The sequence below is a fragment of the Culex quinquefasciatus genome, chromosome 1 (genome assembly GCF_015732765.1).
Source record: "Culex quinquefasciatus strain JHB chromosome 1, VPISU_Cqui_1.0_pri_paternal, whole genome shotgun sequence".
In the NCBI taxonomy this organism is placed as follows: Eukaryota; Metazoa; Arthropoda; class Insecta; order Diptera; family Culicidae; genus Culex; species Culex quinquefasciatus.
In genome coordinates this window covers 66,717,853-66,738,680 of record NC_051861.1, presented here as the reverse complement: position 1 = coordinate 66,738,680, position 20,828 = coordinate 66,717,853, and the positions used below count along the sequence as shown (strand labels likewise).

Here is a 20,828-nt window from a genome sequence, read left to right as displayed (position 1 = left end):
TGAAATTTTTATAATTATTATTATTATTGAAATCTGAATTTGATTTTGATATATTTTTTTCAGGCAACTCGTGGCTTCCGTAGAATCCACGGAAGCAGCCCCGTTTTTTTCGTACTCGTACTCCACAAAACCCACGTTTCCTCGTACTCCGGTAAACATCAATCCGTCGGAGATCCAAGAACGTCGCCAAGGCGTCGCATCCGTGTTTTGATCAGCTCGTCGAGGAACAAATGTCCAACACGACCAAGATGCTGCCACGGCCGCCTCAGAAGAACACCAACACCCAAGCCGGTAGCTGCGGTCAAGGCAAATCCAGAAGGAAGCCAAGTTAGGGAAGAATCGGCGATCCGCAAGTGAAATTAAGTGTACAATAAATATTTTTGTGAAATTTTGACAGCTGGAATAAAAAAAAATCAATAAAAACAAAACAACAGTTTTTTCAACTGCAACATAACCCAAAAATCTGAAATGACAGCACACGACAATAGCACGACATTCTAAATAACAAAACCGTGCGACGTCGGTCGAATGTCGTACGACAATGTCGTACAATTTCGATTATCGATCGCACGACAAATACGACATTTTGGTGCAAAAACGTTTGACATTCGTGCGATAGTCGCGCGACATTGTCGTACGACGTCGTACGATTGCACGGACGACAAACGACGGACGTCCGACGGACTTTTCAGTCAGGGCTTCTACCGCATAGTCCAGATGGGTCTAGCTCATTTCCCCGAATGCCATTTCCCCGAAAATCATTTCCCCTAATTGGCCACATCCCCGAATACCACTTCCCCTAATCAGCCACATCCCCGAATGCCATTTCCCCGAATATCATTTCATTATCGGCTATATCCCCGAATGCCATTTCCCTAATCGGCCATTTCCCGAAGTGACACTTACGCCAATTGCCGTTTATTTAAATTTAAATTTTCCTGAATTTTCATATTCCCTAATCTTTATTTTCGCTAAAGCCTTTTCCATGACTAACAGTTATTTTCTCTCAATTTTACCGAACAAACAGCTTTTTCGGGTATGCTGTTGATTAAATGTTGTAAATTGGGTAGTAAAGCCCTTTGCCAATTTTTATGAACAACGGTAAGAAACACGATTAAAGGAGCGGCCGTGGCTGAATGGTTACGGTGTTCGCTTTGTAAGCGAATGGTTCTGGGTTCGATTCCCATCTGCTCCCAACGAGAAAGTCAAGAACACATAAATTTGAAATGATGAATATGAACGAAAATCAAAGTCGCTCGAGACGGGGTTCGATCCTCCGTCCTTTGGATTGGTAAGCAAAAATGCTAACCACTAGGCCATGACGACTTGGTGAGCGTGGACTGGAATTAGGAATACTGTTACAGAAGGCGAGTTGTGGCGCTATAACCACGGCAAATAGTGTCCAGGGCATTCGTGGAAATATAGGGGTCCCGGAGTACCAAACCTTCTTTGCATGGTGCTCCCAACGAATACAACCAAATCTCGGAGCGTATGGTGGTGTGTCCCCACGCTTCTTCCTCCCCTGTCGACTCAGAATTGTGTTGTTGTTCGAACACTCAGTGCTCAAACTCAACCCAATTACGAGTCATCTCTGCGATAGGCTTTACGCAGTAGGCCTGGCCGGTTTAACGCTTGTGATGTTTCAATGCATTCTAATGCAATGGCGCACTACAAATGTCAATAAATGACAAGAAGAGTGCTAGGCGTCATCTAACCTAAGGCACTCTCCAGGATCCCTTCGAAAGATTGGCTGCGCTAGGGTCTGATTAGATTAGATTAGATTAGACAACGGTAAGAAACACGATTAAAACCATTTCTGATAACGTTTTTATATTTAATTTTTATGCAAAAAAAAAGTTATTGACAAGACAACATTTTTTCGATGGATCAACTATGGTCCCCTTGGAACGAGCTGTCAAGTAAGAGCTTTTCTGCCAAGAAGGGCTGGGAGTGAATTTTTAAAAATTGAATTAAAAATCCATTTTAAATCCTTTTCGGTCGTTCAAAGGGTCATTGTACTTAGAAAAATAAGCTTTATCATTGTGAACACTAATATCAGCTTAATTTTAGGACCCAATCACAGTCCAGACTCGATTATCCGAAGTTTCGATTATCCAAAGTTCGATTATCCGAAGGGAAATTTTCCCGAGGCCTTCGGATAATCGAGTTGTTGTGTGTTCAAGAACCCAAAATCGAAGAAATAGGTATATAAGGCTGGTACACATTTTAATTTAAGTTTTTGTTGATTATACTTTTCGCCAAATCCAAAACTAGCAATGTGAATAAAATGATCAGTGTGAACGGGGTTCTGTACTACGAAAATCGCACGGTATGTTTTCTGAATCATAAAAAATAACAAAACTTCTATTGCATTGTTATTATCATGTCTATAAGTAAAAAGTACAGTAATTGTTCGGTAACTTGGCGTTGTTTAACTGGGCTGCTTTTTAACTGGGCGCTCGATAACTGGGCCGTAGCCCAGTTAAAAAGCAGATGTTAGGTGACTTGCGCACCCCTAGCGCGCACCGCAACGACGAGCTTGTGGCACACCCTGTGCTGCAGCGGCCAGAGAGAGGGAGAGAGAACACACACACTAGTTTTGGTTTTTGAGCCGATCAAATAAAAACAGTTAAGCTCCATTGTCAAGAGAAGAAACACGCGTTTGCTTGACTTTGGAAAGACCGATTTTAACCGTTCCGCGCGAATCCGAATCTACCCCGAGAAAAAGTTACAGTCCACTAGATCGCAAGGGACATCGTGGTCCTTCTGCAGCCGGATTCGGGAAATCGGTGAAATCGACGCGATTCTCGCGGAATTTTTGAAATTAAATATGTCTTTATTGAACTTTCTTATAATAATTACATTTCATTTACATTATAAGTGTTATGGCCAAATGCTCTTCATCTTTATTGTATTTTTCGTTTTATTATTACTGTTCACATTCATTCATTTATTTCAAATTGTTTTACATTTTTGCATTTAATCGAATACATTTGGGTAAAAAAAGAAAAAAATCACTTTAACAACTAATCCTAACTTAAAACTAAAAAAATAAGTTCCGTCAGTGGGGGTGACATTGGGTCTGGGGGGTGAGATTGGGTCAAAGTGATTTTTTACGGATTTTACCATTTCTCAGATTCTTTTCAATGAAACTGAACTCTGTTAAAAGGGTTGTGTAGGGGACATCTTAAGATGACTTCGCTGAAAAAAATTCGTTCCTAGAACATATCCTGTTATTTTGGCAGATGTCTAAAGTTGGGGTACGTTTTTGGCCAAAATGACCTCTCGAAAAATCATTTTTCTAATATTTTTGTTAGAATTGCTCGAAAACTACCCAAGTGTTTGAAAATCTCCACTTCAAACATTGTAGCGTGTCAATACGATTCCCTCGAACAAGAAACGCTGTTGGATGACTTGTTTTTACCATATCTTTGTATTTCAGCATCATTTTAGTTTCATTTGACCCAATGTCACCCCCTCTAAGGGGTGAGATTGGGTCAATTTTCAAACAATTGGCATTTAAGGTAGTGTTCATCAAAATCGACCATATTTTGGGAAAATGTTAGTAAACTATCGAAGAACAAATCTACGTTAAAAGATTTTCGATGTTATTTAAATTGTTTTTGTTATTAAGAAATTTCGAGAGGTGTTTCGTTTTTTGACCCATAGTCACCCCCACTGACGGTTCATTGAAATATTCAAAATCACTAGAACGAGTAAACTACGAACTGTATTTTAAGATGAATGCTCCAAGCATTCTTACTTGTTCTTGGCGAGTTTTGCACCCACGCAGTGTTGTTGTCATCTCGATGAAAATGTTCAGAAGTTCTTGTGGTGAAAACAGGTCACTGCTGCCTTCATCCGTTGATGTTGGTTAGTTTTCCCTCGGTTGCTGACTGAAGCCAGGAGGTGTTGTGTTCTCTGCAACTTTTTGCCACTGATTCAACGGCAATGGCTGCAGATTTGGAACCACTCGAACAGATCCCGCTCCAGGTGACGCCAAAGCAGGAAAATCCACGTCCGTGAAAGTTGGTGGTGTTTTGCGACGAGTTGGTTGATGCCTCGTCGTCGCTTGCTGCCGAATTTTTACAAACTCAGCTCGTTTTGGGCAGCTTCGATTCTTGGTAGAATGGTCGCCGCCGCAATTGAAGCATTTCGCTTCGATGTTCTCGTTGATTGTTTCGCAAGCTTGAGTTTTGTGTTCACCTCCGCAGGTTGCACAACGACTCTTGATGAAACAGTTCCTTCCACCATGCCCAAACTGCAAGCAGTTCGAACACTGTGTCACGTCACGGTGCACTGGTCGATAACGTTCCCAAGTCACGATGATGTTGAAAATTGCCCGAACTGCCTTCAGCTCAGACGGCGTTGTCGATCCGTTCTCGAGATGAACCAGGTACAGTTGATCACGATACTTGATGTCCTTGTTGTGTCTCGTCATTTTGAAGACTTCGATCACGTTCAACTTCAGAGTTTTGAGCTCTTCTTTCAGCACACTCACATCCATGTCGTACAGGCCTCGGAGGACCTGTTTCATGGGGCGTTTACCTGGATCGTCATGGCTGTAGTATTCAATCTTTGTGTTGTTCAGGAAATCCCGAACGTAGTTGTAATCCTTTCTGGTAGGTAGCAGAATTTTGAGTCCATCAGCACACAACCGAATGGAAGCTCGTAAAGCACCAGACTTGATAAATCCGGTCAGCCACTTTCGCACCGAATCCGATGACGATGTTTTCACAAAAATGGATGGCAACTTTTCCCGTCGTTCAAATTCTTCCTTCTCGCTCACGTCCACAGGGAGGGTAGCAAACTGGTTTCCAGACGAATTTTGAGCGTCCTTGCCCAAACTGCCTGGGTTTGCAGGTAGCGCTTCGGCATTCTTTAGCTTCTTCAAATCTGCCGATCCTGCTGGTGAGGACCGCCTCTTTTTCTTGCCATGAGGCATTTTAGCACTTTTTAGCACTTTTTTTGGTGTGTGAGGGACGCACGTCTGACTCGCTGCTCTGTCAACCACAGACTCGATTCTCGCGGAAAAGTTCCGTGATTCCGAAAAGATTGAGCGTCCGTTCGTGCCGTGGCCGTGCGGGTGTTAGTGACGAAGAGTGAAGGAAGATTCCAGCGGGAAGATTCCTGTTCCGACGGAAGCAACGGCTTTCCGATTCTGAAAACCCCCGACGGAAGCCCCCCAGTGGGTTCCGATTCAGTGAAAAAGAAGAACACCCGCGAACGGGAGTCGGTGAATGCCGCGAAGAGTGGAAAATTCCACGGCGTCGGTGGTGAATTTCTGCTGGCGGCGTGCTCAGCACGGAAAGTTCCAAAATTGACGGCGTCGGTGGTGAAAAACTGTTGGCAGGGTTCGCTGCCTGGCTGTGTGGTGAATTTGGGGTCGCGGTTGTGTGGTGAAAATGGGCACGGTGGAAGCAGAGAATGTGGAGAAATGTGTTTACGCCGCCACCTAAAGGAAGAGAAATACCACGCACACCAGTGAAAACGATTAGTGAGCAAATTGCAGCACAGAAGAGGAAAGAAAAGGCCAGGAAAATGGAGGAAGAACTGAAAAAGTTGGTTCATCAGAGAGGGGCCGTGAAGGGGAAGTTGACCCGAGTGCGCACTGCTCTCGAGCACAGTGCTGCCAGACCGAATCCGAACATTGAAAACTTGCACTTTTGCAAATTCATATGGACATAGTGACGCGATGCTATGACGAGTACAATACTTTCCAAAACTTGATTCACGCGCTTCCTCTCTCGGATAATCTACGTACGGAGCACGAAGAAAAGTACGTTGAGTTCGAATCGCTGTACACGGATACGGCGGTCAGGCTGAGTACACTCATCGAGCGTGCCACGAAGCCGGTTCCAGCTCCTGTGCCGAACGCGTCTGCGGTCGCCCTCCGACAAGCCGAGCGCCTCAACCTTCCGGCGTTGCAAGTCCCGCTGCCGACCTTCGACGGGTCGTATGAGAAATGGTATTCCTTCAAAGCGATGTTTACCACGATCATGAACCGTTACCAGCACGAAGAACCGGCCCTGAAGCTGTACCATTTACGGCGCTGTCTGGTCGACAAGGCGGAGGGGATCATCGATCAAGAAATTATCGACAATAACGACTACGATGCCGCCTGGCTGCTCTTGAAACAACAGTACGAGGACAAGCACATAATCGTAGACAAGCACGTCGACAACCTGTTCAACCTGCCGAGGATCAGCCAAGAGAGCGCGACCAACATGCGGAAGATGATCAACGTCTGCACCAAGAACGTGGAGGTGCTGAAGAAGCAGAACTTGCTGGCCGTTTGGCTCGGCGAACAGATGCTCGTGAACCTGATCGCTGCGAAGATGGACAAGAAGCTGCGGGTCGCTTGGGAAGCTCGCCAGAAGAAAGACGTGCTGTCGACGTACGACGCGACGATGGAGTTCCTGCAGGAGCAGTGCCGGATCTACGAGAAGTTCGACACGAAACCCGCGATGGAGAGTGCTAAACCGAAAGCGGTGGCGCGGAGCCACACGCTGGTGACAAGTGAAACGAAAAGTGAACTGAAGTGCGCTGTGTGCAAGGCAAACCATGAACTCTGGAAGTGTGATGCTTTTAAGCAAAAGAGTGTGAGTGACAAGTACGAAGTACTGAAGAAGTGCGGAGCCTGTTTCAACTGCCTTGCAAGAGGCCATCGAACCAGGGCGTGTTCGTCGAGGACGTGCCAGGAGTGCGGACGAAAGCACCACACGTTGCTCCATACCGAGGACACGTCAAGCCAGACCTCCAGCAGTGCGACTTCCACGAAACCAGCAGAAGTCACGACACCAGTCGTGAAGTCCGGAAACCAGGTGACCAGCACCCCAGCAGGAACGTCTACGACGCTGTGCGCAAGCGCTGTTATCGCCGACAAGCAAACCCTCCTCTCGACTGCCGTTGTCTTGGTCGACGGCGTGGGCAGCACTCCCTACCCGTGCCGAGTGCTGTTGGATTCTGCCTCGCAGATGAACTTCGTGACGGACCGTTTCGCCAACCTCCTCTCGCTAAGAACGACTCGCGCTGACTTCACGGTCAGTGGCCTGAACGGCAATAAAACTCGAACGACGGACAAGTCTCGCCTCGGAGACTTTTCGGCCAGCCTGGATCTGCTGGTAACCCCGGATCACCGGTGACCTACCGGTGAAATCTTTGATGTCACGAACTGGCCCATCATGAACGAGATGGCGCTGGCTGACCCGACGTTCAACAGGCGAGGACGCGTCGACATGCTGATCGGCGCTGAATACTTCTGGAATCTGCTGGAGGATGACCGACTCGAGCTCGGCCCGAACCTGCCAGTGCTGAGAAACACGAAACTGGGATGGATCGCTGGAGGAGTGGTCGCTAGCGACGCACGGGTCGTCGCGCGTACTTTTTGCCAGACCGCAGACGACGAGCCGCTCATCGAGCTGCTGAAGAGCTTCTACAAGGTGGAGGCCTGCGACGAGTTTTGCCCATCGGCGACGGCGGAAGACGAGGTGTGTCTGGAGCACTTCCGGCGCACACACGAACGAAACGAGGAAGGACGGTACGTTGTGCGGCACCCCTTTAACGAACGGAAGCTGGAGCTGGGCGATTCACGGGAGATGGCGCTGCGGCGCTTTCTTGCGCTCGAACGGAAGCTGGACAAGCAACCGGAACTGAAGGAGCAGTACTCGCAGTTCATCCGGGAGTATGCGCAGCTCGGACACATGCGAGAGATCGAGGAGAAGCCAAACGAAGATCCGGGAGCAGGTTTCTACTTGCCACACCACTGTGTGCTGAGGCCCACCAGTACGACGACGAAACTGCGAGTCGTATTCGACGGGTCAGCGAGGACATCGAACGGCGTCTCGATCAACGACGTTCTGATGACTGGGCCAACAGTGCAGAACGACCTCACCGCGATTCTGCTCCGCTTTCGGGGATTCCAGTATGTCTTTACGCTGGACATTCCCAAGAAGTTCCGCCAGGTGGGCGTGCATCCCGAGGACACGAAGTACCAGCGCATTTTCTGGCGGTACGATCGGAACGATCTGCTAAGCGTCTGGGAATTGCAGACTGTGACGTACGGCCTGGGACCCTCGCCGTTCCAGGCGACAATGGCGCTCAAGCAAGCTGCGGCCGACCACCAAGACGAGTTCCCGAGGACTGCCGAAGTCGTTGAGAAGGGGACATACATGGACGACATCCTGACGGGTGCCGATACGCTAGAAGAAGCTTGCGAGCTGCAACGAGAAGTGACGGGTCTGCTGGCGAAGGCCTGCTTCGGCGCTCACAAGTGGTGCGCGAACCATTCCGACATTGTGCGCGCAGTCCCCGAAGAGCTACGAGGAAACTCGTTCGAAGTCACCGACGACAACGCGAAGACAACCGTGAAGACGCTGGGCGTAACCTGGAACCCTTTCGAAGACTGGTTCTCTGTGTCGGTGCCTGATTTCGACGAACTGGACGAGATGACCCGGAGGAAGCTCTTGAGTCAGCTGGCCAAGATATTCGACCCGCTGGGATTCTTTGGCCCTGTGATCACCTACGCGAAGCTGATCCTGCGAGAGGTCGGCGAGTTGCAGATTGAGTGGGACGACCCGGTTCCACCCGACGTCGGCTCAAAGTGGCGGAACTTCCGCATCGAAATGACCGCTCTGAGGGAGGTGCGGTTGCCAAGGTGGATCTCCTGGAAGGGAGCACTCAAGTTGGAGCTGCAAGGATACGCCGACGCGTCCGACCTGGCGTACGGGGCTTGTCTGCACGTGGAGGGCTTCTTCGCTGACGGGAAAACCGAGATGCGACTCATCTACAGCAAGTCTCGCATCCTACCGAAGAAGCGCAAGGCGAAGGAAAAGGCCATCTCGACCCCGCGAGCCGAGCTACTGGCAGCACTGCTGCTCGCAAGGATGGTAGTCAAGTTTCTGAGCGCGACGGAACTGAAGTTTGCTGCGGTCCACCTCTGGAGCGATTCGAAGATTGTGCTCGCGTGGCTCAGGAAACTCCCGCATCTGCTGCATTCGTCTCGAATCGGGTGAGCGAGATTCAGCGATTGACGGAAAACTTCTTTTGGCACTACATTCCGTCAGAAGAGAACCCGGCCGACCTGATCTCGAGAGGAATCCACCCGAAGAAGCTGATGACGTCCAAGAAGTGGTGGCGGGGCCCGCCACGCACCCCCGTTGTCGAGACTGGAGACGAACTCGAGATTCCGGACGAGGAGCTGCCGGAGATGCGAGCCGGTGTTGCACTGGCGATGACTGTTCCTGTTGAACGATTCCCGATGTTTGACAAGGTGAGCAGTTTTACAGAAGTCGTTCGTAACATGGCCTACTTGATGCGCTTTGCGAAGTACGTCATGTCCAAGAAGAAGGAGCTGGTGAAGGGATTTCTCACTGCCAAGGAGACGCGAGCTGCAACGCTCGAGATCATGCGACTGGTCCAGCGTGAAACGTTCCAACCAGAGATTCTCGCGCTGATGGACGGCGCGGAAACGAAACACCGGCTGTGCGGGCTGAATGCGTTTTGGACTCCGAGGACGGCATATTGCGAGTTGGAGAACGGATCAAACGAGCCATTATTCCGTACGATAGCCGTCACCAGATGCTGCTGCCGGCCAAACACTCGATCACCGAAGCTCTCGTCCGAGAGCTGCACCTGGACAACCTGCACATCGGCCAGAAGGGGCTGCTTGCGATCGTCCGACAGCGCTACTGGCCACTGAACGTCAAGAACACGATCCGCAAGGTAATCCGGAACTGCGTAAGGTGCTTCAAGGCGAACCCACTGAAGACGACGCAGATGATGGGCGATCTGCCATCGTACCGCATTCGACCTGCTCCGGTCTTCTCGACCACCGGAGTGGACTACGCCGGACCTTTTTGGATTAAGTCGTCTTCCGCAACTCGCAAGCCGCAGGTCACGAAGGCCTACGTGAGTCACTTTGTGTGTATGCAGACCCGTGCCATACACCTCGAGCTGGTTTCCGACCTGACGACGGACGCGTTCCTGGCGGCCTTGAGACGCTTCACAAGCCGACGTGGATGTCCGAGAACGATGCGGTCGGACAACGCAACGAACTTCGCGGGAGCCAAGAACGAGCTGAACGAGCTGTGGCGGCTGCTCCAGGATCAGCGCGCTACCAAGAAGATCGCCAGCTACTGCACCGACAAGGGGATTGAATGGTCGTTCATTCGCGAAGCCCGCACTTCGGCGGCATTTGGGAGGCCGGCGTGAAGCAGGTCAAGCACCACCTCAAGAGGATCGTCGGTGACCGGAAGCTGTCGTACGAAGAGCTGTACACGACGTTAACGCAGATTGAAGCTGTGCTGAACTCCCGGCCAGGGATGCCAGATACACAGATTTGTCTGTGTTTCACAGACTTTTGAGCTTGTGTCAGACATTTTTTGAGGTGAACAGACTTTTAAAAAACTTCATTAAATTAATATTTAGTAATCTTTTTTGTCGAAACTTATTTCGTTAGTCTTCAAATGCTTAAAAACGCAATTTCTGATGGATTTCAATGACTGTGAATTGATATATTTGAATTTTAGACAAATGCACAGACATACACAGACTTTTTTACAGACATTTTAAAAAAACCAAGTGGCATCCCTGCTCCCGGCCCCTCGCGCCGGTTTCAGATGACCCCAACGATTACACAGCTATCACTCCTGCACACTTCCTCATCGGGCGCGAGATGCAGGCCGTGGCTGAGCCGGACTACACCGACCTGAAGGAGAATCGGCTCTCGAGATGGCAGCTGGTGCCAACTGGTGGAAACGCTGGACGGCTGAGTATCTACCAGAACTTCAGCAGCGAACGAAGTGGTTGAAGACGAAGCAGATCAAGGAGGGCTCGCTGGTGCTGCTGGTTGACCATAACGCACCGCCACTGCAGTGGCCACTCGGTCGGATTGTGGCAACCCACCCGGGAAACGACGGCGTGACACGCGTTGTCACGGTGAAGACGGCGAACGGAGGAGAGTTCAAGCGGGCGGTCACAGAGATTTGTCTGTTGCCGCTGGAGTAGGAGATTTGAAATCGTCATTTCAACGCCGGGGAGGATGTTAGGTGACTTGCGCACCCCTAGCGCGCACCGCAACGACGAGCTTGTGGCACACCCTGTGCTGCAGCGGCCAGAGAGAGGGAGAGAGAACACACACACTAGTTTTAGTTTTTGAGCCGATCAAATAAAAACAGTTAAGCTCCATTGTCAAGAGAAGAAACACGCGTTTGCTTGACTTTGGAAAGACCGATTTTAGCCGTTCCGCGTGAATCCGAATCTACCCCGAGAAAAAAGTTACAGTCCACTAGATCGCAAGGGACAGCAGACAAACGTCAAAAAACCAAAACAAACCGAAATCACCGAGGAGTTAATGGATGCAAAAATCATGGTCAACAAATAAAAAAACTTTTTTCAAACTTTTATGTAATTTCAAGTCACAATTAAAGAAATATGAAAAGTAATCATTGTAAACAAATTTGAGTAACTTTTATTTTTATATTTCATCAAATAAATATTATGCATTGGTAGTCCCCTCGTTATTTTTCGTTCAGCCCAGTTAGCGAACAGCATTCGATGATTGGGCTACGTTCTCAGCCCAGTTACCGAACAACTACTGTATTTGGTTTGAGAATATATAACAAAAAGTCTGTAACAATATTCATTGTTTTTGAATGAATAGTACCAAACCTTTCAACACCATTTCCCCCCTAAAATGCTACGTCTGTTCTGAGTGAATCCAAAAAGAAAGTTGATCATTCAAGGCCAATACGAACCTTTCAGGAAATATTATATGTAGAAGTATTTGATGTGATAAAAATTGCCGCGCGCTCCGGGGCACCGGGCATTTCCGCTTGACCGCGTTCGGGGAAATGGCATTCAGGGAAATAACTATTCAGGGATATGACTAATCGGGTAAGTGGCATTCGGGATTGTGGCCTATTCGGGAAAATGGCTTTCGGGGATGTGGACGATTAGGGGAAATGGGAAATTCGAGTAAATGGAATTCGGGGAAATGACTATTAGGGGAAGTGTCTTTTCGGGGAAGTGGCATTCGGGGAAATGTCCCTTCGGTAATATGGGTTTCCGAGAAATGTCATAGATTCAGTCCAGGAATCTATGACATTTCCCCGAAACCCACATTCCCGAAGAGACATTTCCCCGAATGCCACATCTCCGAAAAGACACTTTCCCGAAATTTCATTTACCCGAAAATCATTTCCCCGAACAATCCATTTCCCCGAACGGCCACATCCCCGAATGGCGACTTCCCCTAAAAACCATTTTCCCGAATGACCACTTCCCCTAATTTTCCATATCCCTGAAAATCATTTTCCCGAATGACCATATCCCCGAACGGCCATTTCCCCGAACGCCACGTCCCCGAACCTGGGCCTGGGTCCCCGAACGCGCGCGTGGTTCTGGGCAACGGCCATACCCGCCTGACCAGGTTCGGGGAAGTAGCGATCAATAAAGTATCATGTCCACAATGGAACGTTCAAAAAATTCCGAGCTTCACTTGAATTTTGAATATTCAAATTGATGTAAGTGCGACAACTGGCCAAATGGATTTAAGGTCAAAACGTGTTTGACACACGTTCAGGCCCGACTACCGCAAAAATTTGTAATTGTTCCTCGGGACCTTGGCAACTAAAATCAACCAAACTTCGGGACAATGCACATAATGGTCAACCAAACAAAACGTGTTTGGCTCTATTTTTCGTTTATTCAAGGCCAAACATTAAAACGCGTTTTCTCGGAACGTCAAAAAGCGACAAACGACAAGACAACACAACAACGTCGATTTGATACATTGATCATTTCGCAAAAAATGCTTTTAGTTGAAAATCAAAATACAGTCCAGACTCGATTGTCCGAAGGCCTTGTCAAAAGTTCACTTCGGATAATCAAATAATACAAAAAAATAAGTCGTCTTTTTTTTTTGGCTGTCGAGCTTAAGTATAGCCCCTAAACTACTTTAAAGTGATCATGTAATTTTAAATCTAAAATGGCGGTGATGAAATATTCAAAAAATGCATTTTGTAATTCAATAATCAACTATTTAGATTTGATCAGGGACATTTTCCTAGGTGCCTGACTAGCCAACGACTGTCTAAACCCGGAATAAATATCATCCATCTCTTCACGCTCCACATGTAAGCTCGTCTTTTGTTGTTTCAACTAGTACCGTAACTCAATTTAAAACTTATTTCCTTCCCACGTCAAAAAAAAAACCTTATAGTTCTGCGTCAAAATAATGGTAGCACTACGTTAAATTAACTCTTAAGTTTATTTTTGATTAGGTCCTATTAACATATGAAAGACAATAGTTTATTGGTCCTTTTCAAAAAAAGTCTGGAACTGAACTTTATGTACAAATTGAAGTAAGTCCTTCGTTGAAACAAAATCAAATCAAAAGTCAAAATCATTAGGTCTATTCCCGTACTGCAGAATTCTGCAATTCTGCACGAAATCGGCAGCAGAGCGTTCCCGTACTTTTCTGCACCGAAAATCCAAATAACACAGATCGGTGTAAAATTTGACACAGATCGCTCAAAACCTGGAATACACAGAATCTGTGTAAAAGCCTTGTACACAGAACTGTGTACAACCGTTGTCTGTCAAATCTGTGTAAAATTTTACACAGATTCTGGGTAAAATATTACACAGATTTTGGGTAAAATTTTGCACAGAATCCGGGTAAAAATTAAAAAAAAAAAATCAGAATCTAATTTTGATTTTTCAGGCCAATACAAGTAAAAAATATAATATCATTTATTAATCTTTGTTTTGGGTTTTATACATAAGACAACATAAACTAAATATTTGACCACTCAGCGTACTACCCCGGCCCGGAAAAGCTGACAGTGTCCGTTTACTAGTGCTGTCTATGGAACTCTCCGCTCGGAACCGGAACTGGGAAAATGGTTAGCGCGGGCTCGAGTTCCGGGGCTCTGGACTTCCGAGGTTCCGTTAAAGCACCACGTCTGAGGAATTCAGTGTGTTGTCGCAGATAAGGCGTGTACATTATATTGTTTCGTAGAAGTAGCTTCGAATATGAGAATCAGTGCGAAATATTTTAGAGAAGTCATTTATGACCATTTGCATTATTAGTGTCGAATTTCGAACGGGCGACGACGCACACGAAGTGAGCAACATCGGTGTGTTTTTAAATAGACCAGCAGCGCGTGTGCGACTGTATTAGTGCGTCGCAAGCGTCGAGTGTAGCCGGCGCAACGCGAAGCGTTGGTGTTGGAAGAGAGAAAGCGATACGAATGAAAGCAACGATTCTGAAGAGCGTTGAAGACGCGCGACGCGCGTGGTAGGAATGAGAGGGTTTTGCGTGTGTCTGTGTACTTCGGATCATTGGTAGCGGGAGAGGATCTTTGGTGCATCGCAGTTCAGAGCGAGGTCTTTAGTCTGGTGTTTAGTGTAGAAGCGAGCAGTCTTGTTTCAAGTGGTGGGTGGTGGGATCTTGAAATAAAGAGAAGACTTTTGCTCGGGTTAGGTCAAAATCTACGACAATGACGTAGTTGGTAAGATTGTTTAATTAAAATAGAATACCTTCGAAATAATCTGTGCTTTATGATCCCCCACCCACGAAAAGTGTAAATGGCGATAATCGAGACGAGAGGGATGACGAGAAGCAACCGGTAAGTTTTGTGTGTTGGGCAGTTGGAAGAGACGACAACACTGTATAATTTTTGAAACCCAGAGTGGTATGTTTGTGCTGAGTCGAGTGAGTGTAGAGCCGACGTGTCAACCGGTGTGTGCATGCCTATGCCAATGTCGGGCCGATGTTAGGTCGACATCGTGCCGAAATATATGATTTTTGTCTGGGTTGTTTCAAGTTGGCCGAGAACTGAGGATATATTTTCAAGACTTTTTTTCCTGCTTTGTTTTCGAGAGGCAGCGGATCGATGTCGTTCGGATTTGATGGTTTGTGATTTATTTTGTGTTTTTAAATGAAAATTTGGAGTTAAATGATTGCGACGACCGTTTTTACAGGTTAGCAATGCAAAGAACCGTGAGACGATTGCTGCACGGTGGCAATACTCCATTGTATTTGTGAGACGAGCGTTGCTCGTTGGCCACATCCAAGTGTGTGTGAGACGAGCATTGCTCGTTGGCCACAACAGGGTGTTTGTGAAACGAGCGTTGCTCGTTGGCCACTTCCAAGTGTGTGTGAGACGAATATTGTTCGTTGGCCACAACAGGGTGTTTGTGAGACGAGCGTTGCTCGTTGGCCACGTCGACAGGTTTGTGAGACGAGAGCTGCTCGTTGGCCACATCGGAATATTTGTGAGACGAGCGTTGCTCGTTGGTCACGTCGAAGTGTTTGTGAGACGAGCGCTGCTCGTTAGCCACAGCAGAATATTTGTGAGACGAGCGTTGCTCGTTGGCCACAACGGAGTATTTGTTAAACGAGCGTTACTCGTTGACTGCAGGGGTATTTTGTGAGACGAGCGTTGCTCGTTGGCCACAACGGAGTATATGTGAGACGAGCGTTGCTCGTTGGCCACTTCCAAGTGTGTGTGAGACGAATATTGTTCGTTGGCCACAACAGGGTGTTTGTGAGACGAGCGTTGCTCGTTGGCCACGTCGAAAGGTTTGTGAGACGAGCGCTGCTCGTTGGCCACATCGGAATATTTGTGAGACGAGCGTTGCTCGTTGGTCACGTCGAAGTGTTTGTGAGACGAGCGCTGCTCGTTAGCCACAACGGAATATTTGTGAGACGAGCGTTGCTCGTTGGCCACAACGGAGTATTTGTTAAACGAGCGTTACTCGTTGACTGCAGGGGTATTTTGTGAGACGAGCGTTGCTCGTTGGCCACAACGGAGTATATGTGAGACGAGCGTTGCTCGTTGGCCACTTCCAAGTGTGTGTGAGACGAATATTGTTCGTTGGCCACAACAGCGTTGCTCGTTGGCCACGTCGAAAGGTTTGTGAGACGAACGCTGCTCGTTGGCCACATCGGAATATTTGTGAGACGAGCGTTGCTCGTTAGTCACGTCGAAGTGTTTGTGAGACGAGCGCTGCTCGTTGGCCACAACGGAGTATATGTGAGACGAGCGTTGCTCGTTGGCCACTTCCAAGTGTGTGTGAGACGAATATTGTTCGTTGGCCACAACAGGGTGTTTGTGAGACGAGCGTTGCTCGTTGGCCACGTCGAAAGGTTTGTGAGACGAGCGCTGCTCGTTGGCCACAACGGAATATTTGTGAGACGAGCGTTGCTCGTTGGCCACAACGGAGTATTTGTTAAACGAGCGTTACTCGTTGACTGCAGGGGTATTTTGTGAGACGAGTGTTGCTCGTTGGCCACAACGGAGTATATGTGAGACGAGCGTTGCTCGTTGGCCACTTCCAAGTGTGTGTGAGACGAATATTGTTCGTTGGCCACAACAGGGTGTTTGTGAGACGAGCGTTGCTCGTTGGCCACGTCGAAAGGTTTGTGAGACGAGCGCTGCTCGTTGGCCACATCGGAATATTTGTGAGACGAGCGTTGCTCGTTGGTCACTTCGAAGTGTTTGTGAGACGAGCGCTGCTCGTTAGCCACAACGGAATATTTGTGAGACGAGCGTTGCTCGTTGGCCACAACGGAGTATTTGTTAAACGAGCGTTACTCGTTGTCTGCAAGAGTATTTGGTGAGACAAGCGTTGCTCGTTGGCCACATCGGAGAGTTTGTGAGACGGGCGTTGCTCGTTGGTCACAATGGAATATTTGTGAAACGAGCGATTAGTCACAAAGGAGTGTTTGGGTGTCTAGCGTTGGCCGTTGGCTACAAGGGTAATTTGTAAGGTGAGCGTTGCTCGTTGACCACAAGTTTGTATTTGTGAAACGAGAGTTGCAACAACAGAGTTATTGTAAGACGAGCGTGGCTCGTTGACCTTAACGATTTGTTTGTAAGGCGAGCGTTATTGGTCGTTGGCCAAAAGGGTGTATTGGCGAGACGAGCATTGCTCGATGGCCGAAACTGGATGAGACGGACGTTGCGCGTTAGCTAAAAGGACTCAAGTTTCGCTCGCTGGACACAAGAACGTATATTTGCGAGAAGACGTTTCCAGTGTGTAACAATGATATATACGTAATTTGAGACGTCAGATGACGAAGTTTGTATCGTGTTGGCTGAAGTATGTAGGTTGATAAGAGCATTACTAATTTGCATCGGAAATCGAGGTTCATGGGAGGATCGTGGCTGTTGACTGCAGGTTTGGAATTAGTTGGAGTAGTCCAACCTTGGCGATGGAGCTTTTCTGTGAGTTTCTAGAGAAAATTAGAGGTGGAATAGTAAAATAGTCGAGTTTGATGAAATCAATCACTTATGATGGACTGTAGATTGATAACATACATGCTTCAGGCTTTGATTGAGTTGCTAGAGTGAGTTTGGATATGATAGTTGAGTTCGGTGGATGAGGCTGATTGCAAACGGAAGAAATTTTAAAGGATTTAAAGATTTTCAGTCGACTTGAGGCGAAAACTTGAGAGGCGGTGGCTAAGATCCTTCACGCGTTGGAACATGTGATTGTGTTTCTAAGGAGATGTTTATTGGTGATCATTACGAATGAAAATATCGTGACATTGTGAGAGCATAGACTAATAAAAGACTACACAGTGGGCTCTGAACCATGACTCAACCTTTTTATGACCCCTCGGCACGGCCGGTTCACTGTCAAAAAATGACAGATCGAAATGTCATCAACTGGCAACTCTGACTTTTACATGACATTTAGCGGAATGTTATTGTTTGTGTTTTTGTTTTGATCCCAAGTGAAATCCCGAGGGCGGTCGAATTTCTAGCGATTCACATTCCGCGTGTCTGCTGAACGGTGGAAACGCCTACGCTTGAAGGCCATTCCGGAATTCGAACGGCAACAAGGGCCTCACAATCTGTTAATCATCACCCTCTCCGAAAACGACCACGTGGACACCGTCGGGTTTGCCAAGCTAAGTCGGCGTATCTAGAGTCAAGACGTGGGCCGCCTCCGTTTGATATCGCCGGGGAAAACCGACCTCCTCCAACCCGAAATCGTCACCCTAAAAGGCAAGAAAGTTCATGCAGACGCCATCTGGGCCTCGACGTACCTCCACACGGCCAAGATCTTTGCCCTGAACTGCCAACTTGGCATTCCGAACCTCAGCAATAACGTTGCGGATACTTTTATCATGCACTTGAATATTTATGTTCAATAAATTGATTACAAACATTTTCGACTTAATCTAGATGAATTGTTTTTGATCATTCTGGATGTTTTTCATCAGCTTTGGAATAACATTTTTCAGCAGCTCCTGTTCGTAGTCGTTCACCTTGGACAGACCAAGGCTCTTCTCGAGACTGTTCTTGCCCAGCAGCAGCGGCTATGAGAAGTAAGTGGCTCTGGGCCAGAGCGAGGGCAAAACAGGCTCCGGCACTGGCCATGGCTATGAGGACCTCTTGAATGCGTTCCGTCAGGGCGGCAATCTTGTTCTTGGGAAGCTCTGGGATGCACTGGGATGATGGTCTCGCCGGAGTGACCTCCGATGACCGTAATGTTGACCCGTCGACGTCGACAACCTCACCGATGAACGTGTTGGCACGGATAATTTCCAGCGTGGAAATGCCTAACACGCGCCTAGTGTCCAAAACTCTGACCTTGGGTAGAGTGTCGCAGGCAATCGGGACCACCGAGTTGACCGGATTTGAGATGATACCAATCATCCGGCGGTGAGGTCGTCGGCGATCTGTTGAACAGATTTATTTGCTGCCTGCTGCCTTGATTGCCAAACAAAACAAAACCAAACAAGATGCGCGCGTAAATCAGCACAAAACAGAATCGAAAAAGGCCAGCGCTGCCAGGTTGATCTGTCATACAAGGGGCGAGCCGATGCGGTTCAACGTAGTACCCGCGGTTCACAGCTTATGAGTCATATTTTTTGGAAAATTTTGTTCGGAGTGTTTAGTCTTTAATTAGTCTATGGTGAGAGTGTCAGTCAGTAATATAAGGCGGGTGCTTTACAACCCACATAACTTTGATTGAATTTCTGGAGAAAATTTTAGGAAAGAACTGGTTTTGAACGAAAATAATCAATGTGTTTCTGAATTTGGGTCAGTTTGTGGCGTAGATTTTTGAAAAGGTAGCTTGAAGGCTTACACGAGTTGTGTTAGAGCCTTTGATTAAGTTCTGCGGATATATCAGAAAGGGTGGTTTTTTCTTTAATTGAGGGTGATTTGATTGACAGAGAGACAGAGGAGAGTTTAAAAATGTTGATGATGGTGAGCGGAAAACCACGGTGCTTAAGAATTTGATTTCGGATGAGAATTTTAAAAATGATTTTAGCGCACCGAATGATCGATTTGTTTCAGGGTTTCGATCAGTTTGATGTGAAGATTTGAGGAGCGGTATTTTGATCGTCTTTATTTGTTTTCAAGAAGGAACGATGTGTTTTCTATGAAGATTTGTTTTGTTAGGAGATTGATAGGTGATTGTGAGCCGGAAACAGTTGAGTGTTGAATCAATGTCGATAACTTAAAAGAGAATTTTTTCGAGCATCGATGTGCTTGAGAGATTCAATCAGTTTGACCTGATAAAGAGTGACCTGATCACTTACACGCCTTGCGTTGGAGCCTTTGATTGATTTTTTAGGGAGAATTACAGATGATCTGAGGAGCCTTTCTGTTGAAACCGATGATTTAATTTCTAGAGAGAATGAAAAGATGATTTGGAGCTTGAAAGAATAGTTTTGTTTGAGAGTTTCAATTGGTTTGATGCATAGATTTAGGAAACGGTAGGTGTTGGCCTACACGCTTTTCGTTGGAGCCTTTGATTGAGTTTCTTGGGAGAATTTAAAGATGATAATTGCGAGCATAAATGATTGATGCGTTTGAGAATTTTAGTTTGAAGCGAAGATGTGAGAAACGGTGGCCTAAGAGCCTTCACGTTTTACAGTAATCATTAAAAACAAGAATTGTCGTGAGTTTGAGAGTATCAGCCAGGGGATCAGCTTGAGGAGGATCTTAGAAAAGTTGATTTTGAGGAAAAACAATCGATGTGTTTATGAATTCGGATCAGCATTGGAGAAAGGGATTTACATGTGTTGTGTTGGAGCCTTTGACTGAGTTTTGAGGAGAATTCAAAGAGAGTTGGATTTGGATCGACATTCTAGAGAAAGTTTGAATAAGATGATTGTGAGCAAATATTACCTTGCTTAAGAATTTGATTTTTAGTGGGAATTTAAAGAATGATGATAGTGAGCAAAATAATCGATGTGATTGAGATTTTTTATTGGTTTAGTGCAAAGATTTGAGGAGGGCGAAAATTTGGGGAGTGATAGTCTTGATTTGTTTTCTATGAGGATTTTCATAGATTTGTGTTTCAAAATTTAATATCTGTGGATTTCGAGCATCGTTAATTAGTTTGATGTGAAGATTTGAAAAAGGACCTGATGACCTATACGTTTTGCGTTAGAGCCTTTGATTGATGGTATAGAGAGATTTTACAGATGATTGAGAGTAAAGAAATCACCGAGTTTAAGAATTTAATTACTGGTGAGTATTAGAAGATGAAGATTGCGAGCCATTGATTGGATTTCTGGAGAGAATTTTGGAAAAGTTGGGTTTCAGCGATAACAATCGAAGTATTTATGAATTTAGGTCAGTAACATGAGTTGTATTAGAGTCATTGATTGTGTCCTGAGGAGAATTCAAAAATGAGTTGGTTTTGATCGATGGTGTCTTGATTGACATTCTAGGAAGTGTTTAAATATGATGATTGTGAGCAAAATTGCTGTGCTTATGAGTTGATTTCCAGTGTGAATTTAAAGAATGCTGATAGCCAGGCAAACAATCGATATGAGCGAGACCTTGATTTGT

The 20,828-nt window shown here is 46.7% G+C and overlaps 3 protein-coding genes across 3 annotated transcripts; 2 read left to right on the top strand and 1 right to left on the bottom strand.

Annotated features, from left to right (window-relative positions):
* The first annotated feature begins 5,678 nt into the window (after nt 1–5,678).
* Nucleotides 5,679–7,145, top strand: LOC119770154. The gene has a single exon (XM_038264538.1). It carries the CDS (start codon nt 5,679–5,681, stop codon nt 7,143–7,145), a length of 1,467 nt encoding a protein of 488 aa, XP_038120466.1.
* Nucleotides 7,146–7,184: 39 nt separating this feature from the next.
* On the top strand, nt 7,185–10,212 carry LOC119770152. Its single transcript, XM_038264533.1, has 3 exons — nt 7,185–8,930; nt 8,975–9,498; nt 9,570–10,212. Exons 1-3 carry the CDS (start codon nt 7,185–7,187, stop codon nt 10,210–10,212), a joined length of 2,913 nt encoding a protein of 970 aa, XP_038120461.1.
* A 7,987-nt stretch (nt 10,213–18,199) lies between these two features.
* LOC119770149 (malate dehydrogenase-like) lies at nt 18,200–18,677 on the bottom strand. The gene is made up of 2 exons (XM_038264526.1): nt 18,411–18,677; nt 18,200–18,337 (listed from the first exon to the last, which is right to left on the bottom strand). Exons 1-2 carry the CDS (start codon nt 18,675–18,677, stop codon nt 18,200–18,202), a joined length of 405 nt encoding a protein of 134 aa, XP_038120454.1.
* Between the last annotated feature and the right edge of the window lie 2,151 nt (nt 18,678–20,828).

What these genes read in the sequence shown, in the direction of transcription:
- LOC119770154 (XM_038264538.1), top strand. Translation starts at nt 5,679, where the DNA reads ATGGACATAGTGACGCGATGCTATGACGAGTACAATACTTTCCAAAAC.
- LOC119770149 (XM_038264526.1), bottom strand. Translation starts at nt 18,677, where the DNA reads ATGATTGGTATCATCTCAAATCCGGTCAACTCGGTGGTCCCGATTGCC. An exon ending in TGACGGAACGCATTCAAGAG is followed by an intron (nt 18,338 to 18,410) that starts GTCCTCATAGCC and finishes TACTTCTCATAG; the next exon opens with CCGCTGCTGCTGGGCAAGAA.
- LOC119770152 (XM_038264533.1), top strand. Translation starts at nt 7,185, where the DNA reads ATGAACGAGATGGCGCTGGCTGACCCGACGTTCAACAGGCGAGGACGC. An exon ending in CGGAACTGAAGTTTGCTGCG is followed by an intron (nt 8,931 to 8,974) that starts GTCCACCTCTGG and finishes CGCGTGGCTCAG; the next exon opens with GAAACTCCCGCATCTGCTGC. An exon ending in CGGCTGTGCGGGCTGAATGC is followed by an intron (nt 9,499 to 9,569) that starts GTTTTGGACTCC and finishes TCCGTACGATAG; the next exon opens with CCGTCACCAGATGCTGCTGC.